This window comes from Morus notabilis, unplaced genomic scaffold (genome assembly GCF_000414095.1).
Source record: "Morus notabilis unplaced genomic scaffold, ASM41409v2 Scaffold523, whole genome shotgun sequence".
NCBI lineage: Eukaryota > Viridiplantae > Streptophyta > Magnoliopsida > Rosales > Moraceae > Morus > Morus notabilis.
Genome location: NW_010360304.1, coordinates 78,967 through 96,946, shown reverse-complemented (window position 1 = coordinate 96,946; position 17,980 = coordinate 78,967). Strand labels below are relative to the sequence as shown.

Here is a 17,980-nt window from a genome sequence, read left to right as displayed (position 1 = left end):
AAAATAGAAAGAAAACAAAAAACCATCCTAATAAAAAAAACATAGTTTACATACAAAGATAAGATAATTCTACTGATAATCTGATAACAAAACCAACAAACAAATATCAACTGTATAATGATTGATTAACAACATGTGTTAAGAAGCATGTAAACCACAGGGAAATGAAACCAATAATAAAAAACACAAAAAATTAACATTTCGATTATACAGATCAACAATTTTCCAACCAGAACCCTACAATAGAAGTTTGTTAGCAAAAGTGGCAACTAAATGAATCTTGTACACATTTATAAGCACGTTCAAGACAATAAATAGGGAGAAAAAAAAAATAATACTCAGGGACCTGGCGTGCAAATTATTAAATAATAAAAATCTCCAGAAGAAGGTATTACAAAAGAAAAATTACCTCACCACTCGTAATGTGTTGAAGAAACTTATCCTCAAATTCACGGCAAAGTTCTAAAGCTATTGCTCTGGTGCCCTCGGCACTTTGCACCATTCTGCTCACCAAGCCTAACTAACTCATCCTGGACTATTTGGGACTTACCCTGTAACCTGCAAAATATAAAAGGGCGAATGTGAAACACATTCCCTACTAAATTTGATATCACATTTGGATTCAGGGTAGAAAAGGGATGAATTTACTCGTAAATAGCTTTTGTTAGCAAACCAACAAACACCAAGTTGTAACTAAATGGTTATTTAACAAATTTATAAACTACCATAAAGATCAAGTGTGCATGTATTAGAAAGTACACATCCAGAATTTGTCTAAGAAATTTACCTAGATAGGAGGTTAGGAAGGCGGACTTTCCTACGACTGCGAATTTGCTGAGCTAAAGCATCCACCAATGCTATTCTGCCTAGCTTACTTTGAGGAGCTCCAGTCAGGATGGACTTGAGACTTTCACTCTCAGCCCTCCATGTTGTTTCTAAAGAATTCTCAGAACCAACAGATCCAGACTGTGCTGAAGCTATTGAAACTAACTGACCGATTAATGCAACCCAGAGCATATCCGAAGCCCTTGATGGCCCCTGATTTAACAGAAGAGCCTGAACTGCAGCAAGAGCTTTCTGGTCCGAAGCAGCTTGATCTATTTTGCTGATTACACCAATGGTTCTCGTACCTGTAATCAATATTAGTTTCCCATTAGCCCCAAAAAAAACTTTTAAAAAAATGTAGAGCTGGAGAAGAGGAATGATACACACTAGTAGAGGGGTAATATGGGGCAGAAACTCAGAAAACAATCAGCACATGTACAGAAGAAAATTATCAAGGGCTCAAGGTGTACAAACAACATCTCAGAATCCTCACACCGGGAGGATAGAAATTCTAAAACAAAAAAGGAAAAAGAAAAGACAGTATAGGTTAAAAAAATAGCAATTTTACCATCTCCGTCAAATTCCTTGGCAACTCTGAGAGCTCGGCATGAGGCAACTTCAGGTGCTTGAGCAGCAGGGACAACAACCAGCAAGATTGCATTGTTGTGCTCAGCATATTCACTAACCTATGTATGAACCATTAGAAATTTACTAAACAACTTATCAAATACCAAAAATCATGATGAGCTTCATATCTAGATTTTAGCTTAAATATTAAAAATTCTTTTTATTGAAAACAAAAATTAAATAAAATAAAAGGAAAAGAAACAACGAAAAAAAGGAAAAAAATGAAAACGAAGAGTGAAAAATCAACATGCAAAAACCCAAACGAAATCGGTGATTGAAACCAACACAAAAGCAAGAAAGAAGAATGAGGGAGTCGCGAACGAACATAACAACATAAACCAGCAAAAAAATCACAAATCGATTCAGTGAAGGAATTGAAAAAACAAATGCCCCGTTCACTTCGCCGATTCGAGTTTAAAATTCGAGTTTTGTTACAGTAGTAAAAAGCTCTCAGAAACAGTCACATTTAACTTTTTTACTACAGTAAAAAGCTCTCACGTAACATCACAATCTTAACTCGAATTAAAAACTCGAATCAGCGAACTAAACGGATAAAAAAGTGGCAACATTTCCACCCAAATCACACAAAAGAACCGGCAAAAACAAAGGCACAAAGAAACAAATGCAAGATTTCCAGCAAAACGAAAGAGAAGAAGCAAATCGGAAGCCAAAAAAAAAAAAGAAGGAAAAAGCAGTGACAGAATGGAGGAGGCGACAGACACAAAACGATGGAGGAAGAATACAACGTAGGGCTCCACTCGGGTGAAAGAAGCTCAGCAAATCGTGAATCGCACTGTGCCAAAAGCACAGACACAGAGAAAAACGCAATTTTTTTTTAAAGTTATGTATTTATTTTGCTAAGTGGAGAGAAAGAGTACTAAGTAGTAAAAATTTTCTATGGTTTGCCAAACAAAGAATTCAGAGAAGAAAAAAAAAATTGTTCTTCCAAGGAAAGCAAAAACACGAAGAACGAAATTATAGAAATGAAATGGAAAAAAGGAAAGAAAATTAAAACCTTGTCATTCAGCCACATCCGATCGTGATCAAAGGAGGGCTGATGGCGACGGTGGTGGTGGTGCAGAGGTAAGGATCGGGGACGACGGAGGAGAGAAAATCGCTCGAGAGGCAGAAAAAGAAGAAAAAAAAAAGAAATGAGAGAAAAACCTAGAAGCTTCTACTTCTTTACGATTCTGCAAAGAGCAGAGAGAAAACCCAGAAGCTACCATTATTTCTTCAAGGTCCTTATCTGAGAAAAAAACCCAGAAGCTTCTACAAAGAAGCATAGAGTAAAGCCAACGAAGGAAGAGAACGGAAAGACAAAAAGGCCCAAACCCATAAAAAGATACAAAAGCCCACGGGCATAAGAAGGAGAAGAGGAGAAAGCAAGAGGACGAAACCAAGAAAAAAAGGAAAGAAGAAGGGCAAAATCAGAAAGAAGGGGTTAATGTATATGACAGTGTTTTGTGCCTGTGTGAATAGTGAAAAGCAATCTCGAGGCAAAACCGAAAAACCCATCAGGGACACATTAAAAGACCAAACTACCCCTGCACCAGAAGAACAAGATAACAGTAAATCGAGGGCAAAAGCGTCATTATACTGTAGAAAGAACAGTAAATTGTATCTGCATAAACAGTAAACCCTAACTCTCTTTTAGTATATTTATAATATGTCATATCTAAATTATTAGAGAGAATTTCACAACTATATTATCACAGTATATTTAAAATACTAATATACCTTTAGATTATTAGTCCATAAATATACCTTTAGATTATTAGTCCATATCTGGCACGATTCCAGTGTACGAGCGAGAGACCCTCCATTTTTTAGCCACAAAAACAGTATCCAATTTAAGAGTTCATAAATTAATTTAATTCATAAATTAAAATTATGAGATTAAAATAATTTTTAATTTATGTGTATTTTTTATAAAAAAAATATTATAATAAATCATAAATCACAATTTAAATTGGGATACGAATTTCCTAACTAAACAACCTCTTACTCGATAGTATCCGGGACAACAGTTAGTATTGGTAGCAGTAGTAGTATCTGGGACAACAGTTAGTATTGGTAGCAGTAGTAGTATCTGGGACAACAGTTAGTATTGGTAGCAGTAGTCAGTCGTCGGAATACCTAACCGAGATATCGACCGATATCCGGCCACAACACCAGTATCTAGTTGAAATACCTATCGGTATCCGGCCAACAACCGCCAGTATCCACAATGATATTGGTATATCCGTCTACTGTACCGGTTGGTATCTACAAACCACTGCTACTGGCGCAGCCAAAATCACAAAAAATAATAACAATAATAATTCACGAAAAAAATCTGAAAAATCACAAAACAAATCCATAATCCACAAATTCACAAACAAAATTCATAAAAATTCCAATACCACAAATCAGGATTTACAAACTCCCAAAAAAAAAAAAAACAACATTGCTTGCCGTGGAAAGCAACCGGTAAAGCCGGAATCATCGACGAAGCCGGCAAGGCGAATCTCCTCCGCGACAACAAAAGGACGGAGGTGACGATCTCTGACGGGGAGATATGTTCAAGACCAAAATTATAAAAAAAAAAGGAAAAAATGCTCAGTCGGGTGATCTCACCGGCACGCCGAGGAGATCTCACTGGCGATCTCCTCCACACGACCCCGAGGGGAGATCTAGTTCAGCGTTGTTTGGGCACAGTTTAAGAGCTTCACGACGATGACGGTGGACTCTCCGGGATGGGTGGCGCTGGAGGTGGTGGTCGGAAATCTGGGGAAGACGGCTTCGATCGAGGCTATGAGCTCCGATTTGGAATACACTGGTTGGTTCCGGTGAGAACTTTGTTCGCTCGTCTGCCCACCTTTGCGATTCCGGCAATAATAGGAGAGTAAGATGCGATCTCCAATATAGTAGAGATCATGACGACGTAGAAGTTGCAGAGGCGAACTCCATTACGAGAGAGAGGCGACTGAGATTTGGGATGTGAGAATGAGAAAGGGGGAAAAAAAAAAACCTAGGTTTAGTTCGTGGGTATTTTAGTGGTACACAAAATTTAAATGATGTTATTATAATATATTTTATAATAATTTTAATATTCATGATAAAAATTAATCCGACTTTAAAATTCATGGTATGCTACCTAAATATCTCCTAAAAAATCTAAACTCATTTTGTTAGTTTTGTGCATTTATGATCCATTTAGTTCGCTGATTTGAGTTTTTAATTCGAGTTGAGATGTGATTTTATGTGAAAATTTTTTACTGTAGTGAAAAAGTTAGATGTGACTGTTTCTGAGAACTTTTTACTGTTATAAAACTCAAATTCTAAATTCGAATCAGCGAAATGAATGAGACCTTATACAAGAATTATGTCCTTGATAGAAAAAAAATAGGGGATGAAATTTTATATATTTTATAATGTTTGAATAACTGGATAAAATCTTCTAAAAAAAGTGGATTCAAAATATTTCATGTATGAACATGTAAGTCAATAGTCATCGATAATTAGTATATATTCATATCGATACCTAAAAACTAAGGCCAATCTATTTTTACGTGGGCGTTTCGTTGTCGCCGTTTTGTTGCTCCACTTTTTTTTCTTTGTTTTTTAATTTACTCTTTTAGCTTTTTTTTCCTTTCCTTTTCTTTTTTAACTTTTTTTTTGTAGTTTCTCTTTTCCTTTTCTTCTTTTTTTCTCCCTTATCTTTTCTTATTACATCTTTTTAACTTTTCATTTTTATATATTTTCAAATATATCTCATTTAAATACTTTTTTTATAATTATCTAAAATATTATTTTTTCTTAATTACTCTATTGAATTAATTTATTCTCAAATATGACCCTATATAAACATCTTTTACCTGTAATCCTTATAAATTTCAGTTTCAGTTGCGAAACATTTTACAAAAGTTTTTTTCTTAAGTTTTTTTGTCCTTTTTTTCCTGTCTTTTGTTTTAGATTTTTTTTTCCCATTTATGTCTTTATTTCTTTTATCCTTTTTTTCGGAACGATTTATATAACCATTGTTTTAAATAAATCCACAGTAACTTGTTCCATCACAAGTGCTAAGCGTTGAAGAAAGAGAAATGGAATGAGAGAAAGAAAGAGAAATGGAATGAGAGAGAGAGAAAGTTTGGGTGTTGGCCGAAGTTTCGGCACCATTTCTGGGTGCGTCGTTGCACTTTCGACCTTGAAAAATCAGTCCCCAAGCTCATCTTGTTGAGGGCTTGTCTATGGACCAGGTAGTGTTTCGTGGGGTGGCTTGGTTAGGTTGGGTCTAGCTTCGGGTGGAGGTTAAAAACTAGATGTTTGGGAGGCGTTTTCTGACACTTTAAACTTTGGGTGATTAAGGCCTTTTGGAGGCTATTTTCTGGCATGGTGGGCTTCTTTTGGCTAGGGTAGTGTTGTCTCTGGAGATGCGCAGCGACACACATGCGGATTCGTCACTGCGTTTTAACGACCTCCATCTAGCTACTTCACTTGCCTCTCAAAGCTTTCTTCCCTCTCTCATGTTTATCTCACCGGCTGTAACGTCATCGAAGGCTTGTGACAACAGGTCTTTGGGCTTTCTTTTAGTTTTGGGGTATGTTTTAGTTTGTAATAACGACGTGACGATGTTATTTTCACCATACTTTTAATGTTGTTTTGTAATAGTAGAGGTGATTTTTCCACCTTCCGGCTTGGTTTGTGTGTCCCATATGTTTGAGGTGTTTCTCGATAGTGAAAGTGTTGATGTCTGGTTAGAGGTTTCTTTATACTGTGTTGCTTATGTCTAGTGGATTGGGGTTTGATCTCGATTGACTGGTTTAATCCATCGACTGTTTTTGTCTTTTTTAACGAGCTTTGATTATGTTCGACTTTTATGTGCCGATCGGAATTTTTTCCATTAAGTATCGGCGTTTGTATTTACCCTTGTGCTATTATTGTTTGACTGGTGGATTCAATCGTTTGAATCAAATTCTATTGTACTTAAGGTCATGTACGACTTTATTTTGAGTTTGTAATTCATTTATTGTGGTAATGAAAATTTCCCTTTATAAAAAAACGCATGTTTTTAACTAGTTTCTCTCCAGAAAAAAAGAAAAGGAAAGAAAAGGAGGGTGGGAGGTTTACATCTAAATATATGCTTTTGTATACTCATCGCGCGTGTATATAAGCGGATATAGTTGTGTGAAGATAAGAGTTTACTTTTACAAGAAGAAGAATAAAAAAAGGCTTTAGCTACAAATGACAGCTTTTGGGCGGCAAACAACATGTCATTTGTATTCTTAAATGACAACCCAAAAAGCTAATAAACATGTTTTTTTACACAAAAGGACGACATCGAACTTTCATAAGCCCGACGACGTGCCGTTTACTAGCAAAAGGCAGCAAACTTCTGAATGACTATTAGCATGTCGTTTCAGATAAACGACAGAAAAATTCAAAACTGAAATCCATACGTCGTTTCACTGCATCATGCTTGTGCGACAGTGCAAAGTGCAAATAGGAAACGATAGCTTCTATAAAAAGGAAAACTTCTATAATACTTATTTTAGTATTATTATTACTATTATTTTTTTTTAACAAATATGAAACTACTCTCTTAGTTTATTTTTTGAAAGGAAAACTACTTTCTCATTTTAAATCGCGTTGGAGATAACTACAAATACTTATTTTTCCCTTACGAACATATTGTTTTGCCCAATTTAAAATGAAGAAAATTTGTATCTGAGAGGCTCTATATGGGCCTCTTCATTTAACACCATCAAATTTAATCTGATGGCACTTATTCCACGCGTTATTTATAACGTAAAATGGCCTTACGTGTACCATAGTGGTGTGCCCAAAAGTCAAAACTTTTACATATATAGATCCCGTTCGCTTCATTAATTCGAGTTTAGAATTTAAATTTTACTATAGTAAAAAGTTATCAGAAACAGTCACATCTAATTTTTTTACTAAACTCTCACATAAAATTACATCTCAACTTAAATTACAAACTTGAATCAGCGAAGTGAACGGGTCCATAGTTTATTTAGAAAAAATTACAAAATTTACCATGAAAAATGCATAAGTTTAAATTTTTAAATATCATTCTTAATTAATACTCGTTTACTAATATAATTATTTGAGTGAGAAGATTAATAATTAAGAATAAGAGATAAAAATCATGACTCATGTCTGGGATTTCTCCTTTCATTTTTTTTAAATGTAATCTTTAATAAATATACATCTCCTAAATAATTTATGATGCCGTTTTCCCCATTAACTTCTTTTTTATTTTCTCAAAACATGTTTATATAATATTTTTCTACTAAATCAAATGCTTAAGAGAATGATAAATTATTAAAAAAAAAGAAATTAAACCTTTGTAAAAAAAATTTTGTTTTGAGATGATTTTTTTTTCGTTTTGTTCTGAATTTTTTTTTTTTGAGAAAGTTAAAAATCCTACTTTCGTTTTTGAAAATAAAAATCCTACTTCCAATATTCTTTTTTATCAGATGCCGTTTTCCCCATTAACTTCTTTTTTATTTTCTCAAAACATGTTTATATAATATTTTTCTACTAAATCAAATGCTTAAGAGAATGATAAATTATTAAAAAAAAAGAAATTAAACCTTTGTAAAAAAAATTTTGTTTTGAGATGATTTTTTTTTCGTTTTGTTCTGAATTTTTTTTTTTGAGAAAGTTAAAAATCCTACTTTCGTTTTTGAAAATAAAAATCCTACTTCCAATATTCCTTTTTATCAAATGTTTTTATTTGTTTTACAAAAAAAAAGACATTTAGTCATTTATCTTTTAAAAAAAAAATATTGGGTGTGTTTAAAATTAATTTTTAATTATTTTTAAAAATATTTTTACATGTTTTTTGAGGCATGAAAATGAAAATAATCTACAAATCGTGTTTATTTATCAAATGTCTTAAAAATAAAAATAAAAAATAATAAGAATAATTTTTATGAAAAAATTAAAAAACAGTTAAAAGTTATTTTCTCTTTTTTACTAACATAATTTTAAAATTAATTCTAAAATTATTATAAAAATAATATTTTTTTTATACCGGAAACAAAACCACCCTAAAAACCTTATCAAAGATGTCCATTGCATTGCATTTCATTTAATTTTTTATATATATATTTTATTTTGCAACGAGGAATATAAAAATCTCGGATTTGATTGGGATTTGGTTGACCCTTTCCCTCGTTTTATCTGAATCTGAGACGGAGTGAATAAAGAAGACGACGAAGACGAAGAATCCACATTCCACAACATTCATCTTCTTCCTTACGCGCACAATTCCCAATCCAATCACCACCTCCAGGTACTTTCACCGTTCTCAATCTTAGAGCCCGTTAGATTAGAATTATTTTTAATATATATATATATATATTTTTTAAAAAAAATACTATAACAAACTATAAATTACAATTCGGATAGAACGAATCCTCCGACCGGACTAATCTCCCACTTTCTCTCTATATCTCAATTTCATATCTGCATTTAATGGAACGAGCAGTTTGTTTCTCGATCTCGATTGCTTAAATCCGGAGGTTTCTCTTCGATGTTGTGCATCGCTAGGATTATAGATAGATCTGGAAATTGACGCGATTGGATCCTTTTTCGACTCGTGCATATATATTGTTGTATTGGTTATTTTCTCTTTCGTCTTCTTCGTTGGATTTTATTTGCGGGAAACAATTTGCCCTATCATTTCTCTCACCCACCCATCTCACCCATCTCTCTCTCTCGTCCAGACCCAGCACCGCTTCCGTCGAGGACGCCGCCGCCGCCTTCCGATCCACCACGCCGTTGCCGGAATTTCCTCTGCCGCCACCGCCAGAGTATGATTCCTTTTTTTCTCCTTTTTCTGTGAAAAATTTTTGGTCTGAACTTTCCGATTTTTTCCATGCTATGTTCTCCTTTTTTGTCCCTTGCTATTTCTCTTTACCTCCACGACTAAAACATAAGTTGAACCCTGTATTTTCTCAACAAAGCTCCATCCTTCTTTGCATCCGCCGCCTGAGACACAACTTGCATCAACCAAAAAGCACCACCCAAGTCGTCTAGTTTGGTTCTGTAATCTGAGGAATGAACCTTATGTTTGCGATTCCTCTGTTTCGTTATTATTAATTTATTCTCCAAAACCCACAATACTCACTCCACTCCTCGTATTCTCCTAATCCAAGGCATCTCCAAGCTGCTTCTTCCACACAAACCTTTGAAATTCTCACCCTAAACAAGGTCTCTCTCTCTCTCACCCAAAATCAAAATCAAGATCTGATTACCTCTCATCAGAAGCTAATAATCCTGTGAGTTCTGAATTTAGTATTTCTTTTGTTATTTATGTTGGCTTTCGCAGATCTGTTTTAGCTTCTTTTCCTATATTTCATTAATTTGATATTCATTGATTCTGAAATCGAAGCTTTACTTTTTCTGGATCGTCAAACATTTATGGGTTTTTGTTTTTTTTTATAGAAGATCGTATTTGGTGCTGATTATTTTGGGTTAAAATTTCAAAACCCACAATACTCACTCCACTCCTCGTTAAACTGCATCTGGGTTTGAACCAGAACGGCCACGATTTTTTCATCCTTTTTTGTCCCTTGCTATTTCTCCCCATCGATTGCATCAATTAAAATAAAAGTACTACTTTTAATGCTACATGGATATTCTAGATGTTACATATATGTAAACACACATATATATATATATATATATGTTAAGGATATTAATCTAGCTGTTGACACAACTTCAACACCATTAGCATCAGGAAGGAAAAAGAGAAAGAGATCTCAAAGTGGAGATGTATTGGTTGATACTTTAATTGAGACAGTATAGAAGTTTTTTGATATGTATGCTATGGCTGGTGAGAATATTGGTAGGCTTGCTAATTGTTTTCAATATGAGGCTGATAGTGCTGCAAGGAGGATGTAGGTATTTGATGAAATAAAGAAGGTAGAAAGACTAACAAATGCACAACGAGTACGAGTCGGAAAACTTCTTGTCTAAAACCATGACTACACCAACTATTTCTTCACGTTGGATGATGAATTTAAGTTAAATTTTCTTCTATCTCTTTTAGAATGAGTTAGGTTGAAGCTTTTGGTGCTATATTTACAAACTTGAGTATATGGTCCAATATTTAGATCTTTTGATGGCATCTTTGGAACTTTTATACATGGTCCTAGATTTACAACTTCTAATTTCAAGTTTGGAACCTTATTCAAGTATATGTTCTCATATTTAGAACTTTTGTAAGAACTTTTGAGTATAGAGGATTTTAGTTAACATTTTGAGACCCATATTATTTGATAATTTTATGGACTACTTATTGTGTTGTATTTTATACTTTTTAAAATATTAGTGCTAATGTTATGAGCTAAATATTTAAAAAATATTTTATAGCTTTTAAAATATTAGTGCTAATTGTAATTCATTTAAAAAAAATATGTTTTTTTTTAATTCACAACATTCCCATGCACAACCAAACACAGTAATGTAATATTCCTGAGAATTTGAGAAAGATTCTTGTATGAAACCAAACACAGTAATGTATTATTCATAGGAATCATATTACCCCCAATCACTTTCCCAGGAATATGATTCATACTGATTACTACGTACCAAACGCCCCCTAAGAGGTTGTTTCAGCACACCCCAGTGAATTCTATATCTTTTGAACCGAAAGATTACATTTTTGGCAAAAATATTGGTTTGGCATAATATACACGATAGGCTTGCTTTTTTTTGTTTCTCCCTCTTTTTTTAGCATATTTATCAATCTTGCTGATTAGAATTTAGAAAGAATCTTTTGTTTTGAAGTTTTGATTTGACAAAGATTTTAGCTGATTTGGCTTTTAAGATGCATACTTGAAGATGGATTGAGCTAGGTATCTTGACTTATTTATAGTAAGGGTTTACCCCACAAATCTAATGGTTCAATACTTTTTCAGCTGTACCACTAAAAAGGAAGGGGAAAAAAAAAAGCTCTATTTTTTAGATGTTTAGGCGCCTTGAAACGCCTGATTGCCCGACCCCAATTAAGCTGGACTTGTAAGAACGAAGACGTGGGGCAACCTTTTGCCCTGTTTCATATTTGAACTTGTTCTCTGTTTCATCATCTCTGGTGAAGTTTTTTCGGTTCCCTATTTTCTGTTTGTTAGTTTACCAATTCATCCCAAAAGCTTAAGCCGTTAGGAGGTGGGCGAACAATAGTTTTATACTTTAACACTCCCCCTCACGTGTGGGGTGAATAATGGGCAATCGTGTGGGTAAATTAATTGGAAAGCCCAACAAGTGAATATTTATGTCTAAGATATATTAAAGACCCAACACATGATGACAATTTAAATGGGGATAAAGAGTGCAATTATAGGGATTTGAACTTAGTACCTCCCTCTCCATCCCAAAAGCTTAAGCTGTTAGGAGGTGGGCTAACAATAGTTTTATACTTTAATACTGTTCAAGGCTAATGGGAGAAGAGAAATAGTTTTATTTATTTATTTATATTTTCCATTTAGAGTGTCTTCTTGTTTTGCAACTTTAAAAAATTCATTAGCTTTCATCTCTAGTATCCTGTTCTAATTGCTCTTTATACCTGTTGCAAACATGTTAACACTATGCATTGACAAGCAGGATCCAGGGGTCTCTGAGCTCTATAGTGTAGGCCAACAATTATAAAAGATGTGCTAGAAGACACAAGTATCCTTATTTGTATGAGTAATACTTGAAGCTTCTTTGCAACAGAGTTGGGGTATAGAAAAAGATGGCATCAACTGTATTGCACATGGTGAACAGTACATTAGAATGGGTGACATTAGCTCTAGATGTCCCGTCTGCTCGAGCGGTTGTTTTTGGAGTGCACATTGGCGGTAGCCTCTCAAATCCTAATAACTGGCCGTATGTTTGTTTATTGCAGTTGATGCTTATTCTGATCTACTTTTGTTTTTCTTTTTGGAAGGCCATTTGTTTGTAGAAGTTCTTCTTCTGGTGGTTATCCTTTTCCTACTTTCTCAGAAGAGCTACAAACCTCCTAAACGGCCTTTGACAAAGAAGGTTTGTCGATGCTTCTAATGCCAACCTTCTGATTGATAGGAGTTAGTATCCTCTGCTGCCTCTTTTCTCTGTTCTGACAGCAGCAGAAGAGTACTATGACAGTTTGGGATTTTAGGTCTTTTTCTTATGGATTTGTAGCTATAATTGGGCATTTCTGTGAGCTTTTTAAATTTTTATTGTACAGATTATTAAGATCTGATATGCTTGTATATTATATGATGATACCTTGTTGTCTCATCTAACATTTCAGCGGATATTTGTCTAGGAAATAGATGAACTGTGTGAGGAATGGGTTCCAGAACCTCTTATTCCTCCCATCACAGAAGAGATGCAGTACGAACCCCCAGTCTTGGAAAGGTGGAATTAGTTTTATCTCTTCATAAAGTCGGCTCTTTTCAAATTTTGTTTCTTCTCGTGATCTACATTTTGCACTTGTATTGTTCCTTACATGTTCTCTCTTCCACCCTACAACCAGAACAAGAAAAATGAAAACTGGGTGTTCCTTTGCTGATTTTATCTTACTTTCATAGTTGCCATTACAATGTTTCTCTTGAAGATAAAATTCTTGGGTTTTCTTCCATGTTTATTATAAACAAAGCATAAGTAGTAGGATTCTGTTAATTTTTAAATAGTTTTTATGAGTAACTTTTAATATTGCTAACTGTTTCCATGGACTCTTCTCACGACTTGCATTTTATTCAGTGCTGCCGGACCACACACAATAATCAATGGCAAAGAAGTCGTTAACTTTGCTTCAGCAAATTATCTTGGACTAATAGGACACAAAAAGTTACTTGTAAGTCTGTTTCCATGTAATATTTTTCTTTTGTGTTTATGAATAAGGGTGTGGCTTGAATAGAACACTTATAGCAATATTGATCTCAGGATTCATGCACCTCTGCACTGGAAAAATATGGTGTTGGTTCCTGTGGTCCTCGTGGGTTCTATGGAACTATTGGTACGAGAGTACTTAACAAATGAATACCATAGATATTTTCTCTATCTCCTTCTAGCTTTTACGTTCCTCTTAATCTTCTATCCTTCAATCTTGTGAATTAGATGTCCACCTTGATTGTGAGGCAAGAATAGCAAAGTTTTTGGGAACTCCTGATTCAATTCTCTATTCTTATGGACTTTCCACCATGTTCAGTGCAATTCCAGCTTTTGCGAAAAAGGGAGATGTAATTGTTGTGTGAGTATTCTTAATCATCTTTATTGTGACTGTTATACACCTTGTTTAGCTTGGAGATGTTCGTTATGTTCCTATGTTTAGTTAGTTTTTGGTTTTTCGTTTGAACACTATTCACCCACGGAAGCATGCATGTGCCCACACATATTTTAACTCTCTAGCTTATGGATCTTAGCAGAGATTAGGAACCTTTTCTGCTAATATAAAGTGTTTGTAAGTATTGATCTCATATATAAAAACATTTCTTTCTTTCCTTATCCAGGGATGAGGGTGTCCACTGGGGAATTCAAAATGGCTTGTATCTTTCTAGAAGCACAATTGTGTACTTCAAACACAACGATATGGAATCTTTAAGGAATACTTTGGAGAAATTTACCGCCAAGAATCAACGTGCTAAAAAATTGCGGCGTTATATTGTGGTTGAAGCTGTCTACCAGGTATCTACCATATGTTGCACCTTGCATTTTTCAACTTTTTTGTTGCCTTGTTGAGTATATTAAAAGGTCAAACTCGGTGAATTTTTTTTTTGGATAGGAAACTAAGAAAATTTCATTAACAAACGAAAACTTTACAGAAGTTTAAAACACATTGGTCGCACAGGCATCTTTATGTTTGTTTTTGTGCACCTATATTTTATGATTTATATATTTATTTTTGCTAGAAGTGCTTTTACCTATTTGTCAAACACCTTTATGGGAGATATTGACACTTTGATTTCGCACATGCAGAATTCTGGTCAAGTTGCCCCCTTACATGAGATTATTAGATTGAAGGAGAAATACCGATTTCGCGTTTTATTGGATGAGAGCAACTCGTTTGGTGTGCTGGGGAAAACTGGAAGAGGTTTAACTGAATACTTTGGAGTTCCGGTATTTTTCATTTAACTTTCCTTTTTAGTTTTATTATTCCCTCGGAGACGTTTGGTTCATAGATTAGAATCATGAGATTAGAACCATTTTCGATTTACGTGTATTTTTTGTGAGAGAAAATACTGTAGCGAATCATGAACCATGATTCGAATTGGGGTACGAATCCCCCAACCAAACAACCCGTGATTCAGAGTTTTTTGTGATGTATTGTGAAATGGTGTTGCAGGTTGACAAGATAGACATTATTACTGCTGCAATGGGTCACGCTTTGGCCACAGAGGGAGGGTTCTGCACTGGGAGTGCTAGAGTGATTGATCACCAGGTATGGTGGCACTAATTTATGCGCAGGACTTGATTGATCTGTTATGTTCAGTGGTTGAAAATTTTAAGTAAGGAAACTTCTAACTTAATATTCTCATTATGTAAATAATCATGCACGCACACACAATAAATGGACCAATTTCAAGATGCTAATGTCTTGGTCTAAGCTTACCCTTGGCAGAGATTGAGTAGCTCCGGGTACGTCTTTTCTGCGTCATTGCCCCCATACCTTGCAACTGCTGCCATTACTGCCATTGATGTCTTGGAGGAAAAGCCTGATCTGATAACAAAGCTGAAGGAAAACGTTGCACTGTTATGGAAAGGTTTGTTCTCATCTCATTACCAATCGTCCATAGAGCTTTGTTCTCATATGTTTTCAGTGTTTCTGTTTTTGTTATGATGTAATTGAGGTACCATGGAAGCAAAACTGCTTTGGGCTCTGCTAGAGCCCCAGTGACATTTTGTGGCTGGTGATTGAGAAATTTGCTATATAGGTCCTTCCTCGGAATATTTTCCCTTTAGTGTTGGTCTACATGATTGAAGGAGCCGATGGCTGATTTTAGCCATTTTCAATGAGCCAGATGAAGCAACTTTATTTTTCTTTTGTTCTTTCTGAAGCCGACTTGAACTCTACTGAGTTAGATATATTGCAAAATACAGGTTTGTCCGGGGTACCGGGACTGTCAATAGCAAGCAATCCAGAATCACCTATTGTTTTCCTCAAATTAGAGAAGTCAACAGGTTCATTGAAAACCGACCTGCATCTCCTCCAAGAAATTGCTGACCGCGTAAGTAAATAGGTTCATGTGTTTCATTCATCTCGCACTTATAGGCCGATTTTACCTCTTGGCTTTATCTTGATCTTAATACCAAGATGTTGCGTTTTCAGGCATTGGAGGAGGACTCTGTCTTTGTGGTGACTTCCAAGAGATCAGCACTAGATAAATGTCGGTTGCCTGTTGGAATCAGATTGTTTGTTTCCGCTGGCCATTCGGAATCTGATTTGGTTAAGGTAGCTGAATCATTGAAAAGGGTCGCAGGATTGGTACTTAAGGGTTATGCTTGATTGGTAAACGCCTTTACCTGCCAACCAGGATCTCTCTTCCTCCCTCTGCCTGTCTGATGCATTTGCATGTGATCTGGTTTGCCCCAACAGCATGAAGTCTCTTCACAGAGAGGCCTTCATAGGTTAAACAATTTTGTAATGTGGTCACGTTAAGAAAGGGGGGCTTGTGACTGTTGGTAATCTATGTAACTTCTTCTGTGTTAATTTCTTTTTGTGTTGCTTTTTGACGAAGGAGCAAGGTTAGCATGAATTTGATTTTTTAGAAGACCAAAAGTCTGGAATGCTAATATCTTAGGGGTTTGGGGTGGGTGTAACTTGCTGTTAGGTCATTTTTATTAATTTATTTGAACTAATAATCGCCAGGAACTTCTTTTGCAGTGTAGTCGTGCTCCACGCCGCCCCAAAATTATTTTTATTTTCACTTGAAATTATTATGTAGCATGTTTATCTTCTCTTTTGTTTTTGTTTTTTTTGTTTTTGGGAGAAACTTTGTCAAGAATTTTCGAAATGTTAAGAATACTAGCGATAATGCTTTTTTTTTTTTTGTTTTTTTGATAACTAACGAAAATGCATATTGCATTTGACAAAACTGCAAGCTCTGAACGTGACATACACCCTACAGGTTTCTTCAATCAAAGTTACATTAAAGAAAGGATCGCTTTCATTCAAACTTTGTCATCAGACTTTAAAAACTCTCCATTTGTGTAGTAAATTTTAAATTAGAACCATTTAACCCTCTTTATCAGAATTATTATAAAAATCGAGATTAAGTGTGACTAGTTTTTCTATTAAAATTTTTGTTAAAAATAAATAAATAACCCATATAATTATGCTTAAACGCTATATTCTTTGTCTTTAAGGAAGAGTAATACAAGAAAAACCAATTTTAATTTAAATTTTTTTTTTTTTAACATTGAGTGTTCTTCTATTTATGGACAAATGCAATCTTTTATTTTTTAATTGATGTCATAGTTTCCTAAACAAGTACCAATAAAGAATGAAATTCAAAATTAATACAAAAAGTTAGGATTATAGTTAGTATGCCTAGCATTTTTCATACCTTTTCTCATAAATTCTATACTAGTAAAAAAAACTATTTTAAACAGCTAGATTAAAAAAAACGAGAAAACGATTAGATTAGTATTAGTAACCGGTTAAAGTATTTTATTAAATGATTTGAATATTAACAGAAATTGTAGTAAATAATAATTTTTTAAAATTAAATTACATAAATAACATATTTTAAATTCTTTTGAAGTCAATAACAGTTCACCACCTAAATGTTTTATTTATGATTGGTAAAAAATAATTTACTTAGTAAAAAGTCTTTATTTATGTGGAAAATCTTCACCAATCGTAAAAAGAAAATTTACATAAAAGAAAATATTTTTATTAATCATAAATAGAAACATTTATATGATAAATTGTCATCTATTTCAAATAGTTTTAAGATATTAAAACAAAGTTACATTTAAAAAAATGGTTTTAAGATATGGGGGAGATTCTTTGGTACGCCTGGCATACCGGTAAGCTAGGTTTTTTTTAACCATTGAATCTGCGTAATTTTTAACTTTTACTTGATTTTATGTAGATCTGATGAACATAAAACTTGACCTATCAGTATATTGGCGTACAGGAGAAGGTCCCTATGATATGTTATTTAGATAATTTAGTTTCATAAATCTGTTATTTATTATGGTCTCTTCAATATATTGTTATAGGAGACCTTCTCCGGTTGGCCAACATACTGGTAGGTCAGGTTTTCTATCTGTTGGATATGCATAAAATCATGTAAAAATAAAAAAAAATACACAGATCTAAAGGTTTAAAAAATTTAAACTACCGATATGTGAGGCAGAAAATCTCCCACGTTGTAGACGAATTGGAGGAGTTTGTAATGTGTAATGTTGTCAAATAGGCTGGGCCGTCCATAGACGGCCTGACCCAGCCCGTAACAATGTCGAATTCGGCATGACCCGGTACAGTACTATTACGGACCGTGCCGGCCCGGCACGTTAGATGGGCTAGGGCTGGGCTGTAGCTTCTCAG

At 34.4% G+C, this 17,980-nt stretch overlaps 2 protein-coding genes across 6 annotated transcripts; one reads left to right on the top strand and one right to left on the bottom strand.

The window, feature by feature from the left end:
• Nucleotides 1-215: 215 nt before the first annotated feature.
• LOC21392229 (dynamin-2B) lies at nt 216-2,640 on the bottom strand. Its single transcript, XM_024164422.1, has 5 exons — nt 2,468-2,640; nt 1,394-1,511; nt 788-1,130; nt 410-558; nt 216-237 (listed from the first exon to the last, which is right to left on the bottom strand). Exons 1-4 carry the CDS (start codon nt 2,483-2,485, stop codon nt 450-452), a joined length of 588 nt encoding a protein of 195 aa, XP_024020190.1. The 5' UTR covers nt 2,486-2,640; the 3' UTR covers nt 216-237; nt 410-449.
• Nucleotides 2,641-8,587: 5,947 nt separating this feature from the next.
• LOC21392228 (long chain base biosynthesis protein 1) lies at nt 8,588-16,313 on the top strand. 5 transcript variants are annotated; one of them, XM_024164406.1, is made up of 14 exons: nt 8,588-8,752; nt 9,186-9,272; nt 12,067-12,302; nt 12,392-12,486; nt 12,752-12,843; nt 13,189-13,282; nt 13,372-13,444; nt 13,546-13,678; nt 13,938-14,112; nt 14,404-14,544; nt 14,771-14,866; nt 15,047-15,188; nt 15,526-15,653; nt 15,755-16,313. In XM_024164406.1, the coding sequence occupies exons 3-14, from the start codon at nt 12,197-12,199 to the stop codon at nt 15,929-15,931; spliced, it is 1,452 nt and encodes a 483-aa protein (XP_024020174.1). In that variant the 5' UTR covers nt 8,588-8,752; nt 9,186-9,272; nt 12,067-12,196; the 3' UTR covers nt 15,932-16,313. The 5 variants fall into 5 exon arrangements, with proteins under 5 accessions (XP_024020174.1, XP_024020178.1, XP_024020177.1 ...); XM_024164409.1 differs by lacking the exon at nt 8,588-8,752 and adding an exon at nt 8,897-9,071; XM_024164408.1 differs by lacking the exon at nt 8,588-8,752 and adding an exon at nt 8,897-9,074.
• Nucleotides 16,314-17,980: the final 1,667 nt, after the last annotated feature.

What these genes read in the sequence shown, in the direction of transcription:
- LOC21392229 (XM_024164422.1), bottom strand. An exon ending in CAAGGAATTTGACGGAGATG is followed by an intron (nt 1,131 to 1,393) that starts GTAAAATTGCTA and finishes TATTGATTACAG; the next exon opens with GTACGAGAACCATTGGTGTA. An exon ending in CTTCCTAACCTCCTATCTAG is followed by an intron (nt 559 to 787) that starts GTAAATTTCTTA and finishes TATATTTTGCAG; the next exon opens with GTTACAGGGTAAGTCCCAAA.
- LOC21392228 (XM_024164410.1), top strand. Translation starts at nt 12,197, where the DNA reads ATGGCATCAACTGTATTGCACATGGTGAACAGTACATTAGAATGGGTG. An exon ending in GAACCCCCAGTCTTGGAAAG is followed by an intron (nt 12,844 to 13,188) that starts GTGGAATTAGTT and finishes CATTTTATTCAG; the next exon opens with TGCTGCCGGACCACACACAA. An exon ending in CGTTGCACTGTTATGGAAAG is followed by an intron (nt 15,189 to 15,525) that starts GTTTGTTCTCAT and finishes TGCAAAATACAG; the next exon opens with GTTTGTCCGGGGTACCGGGA.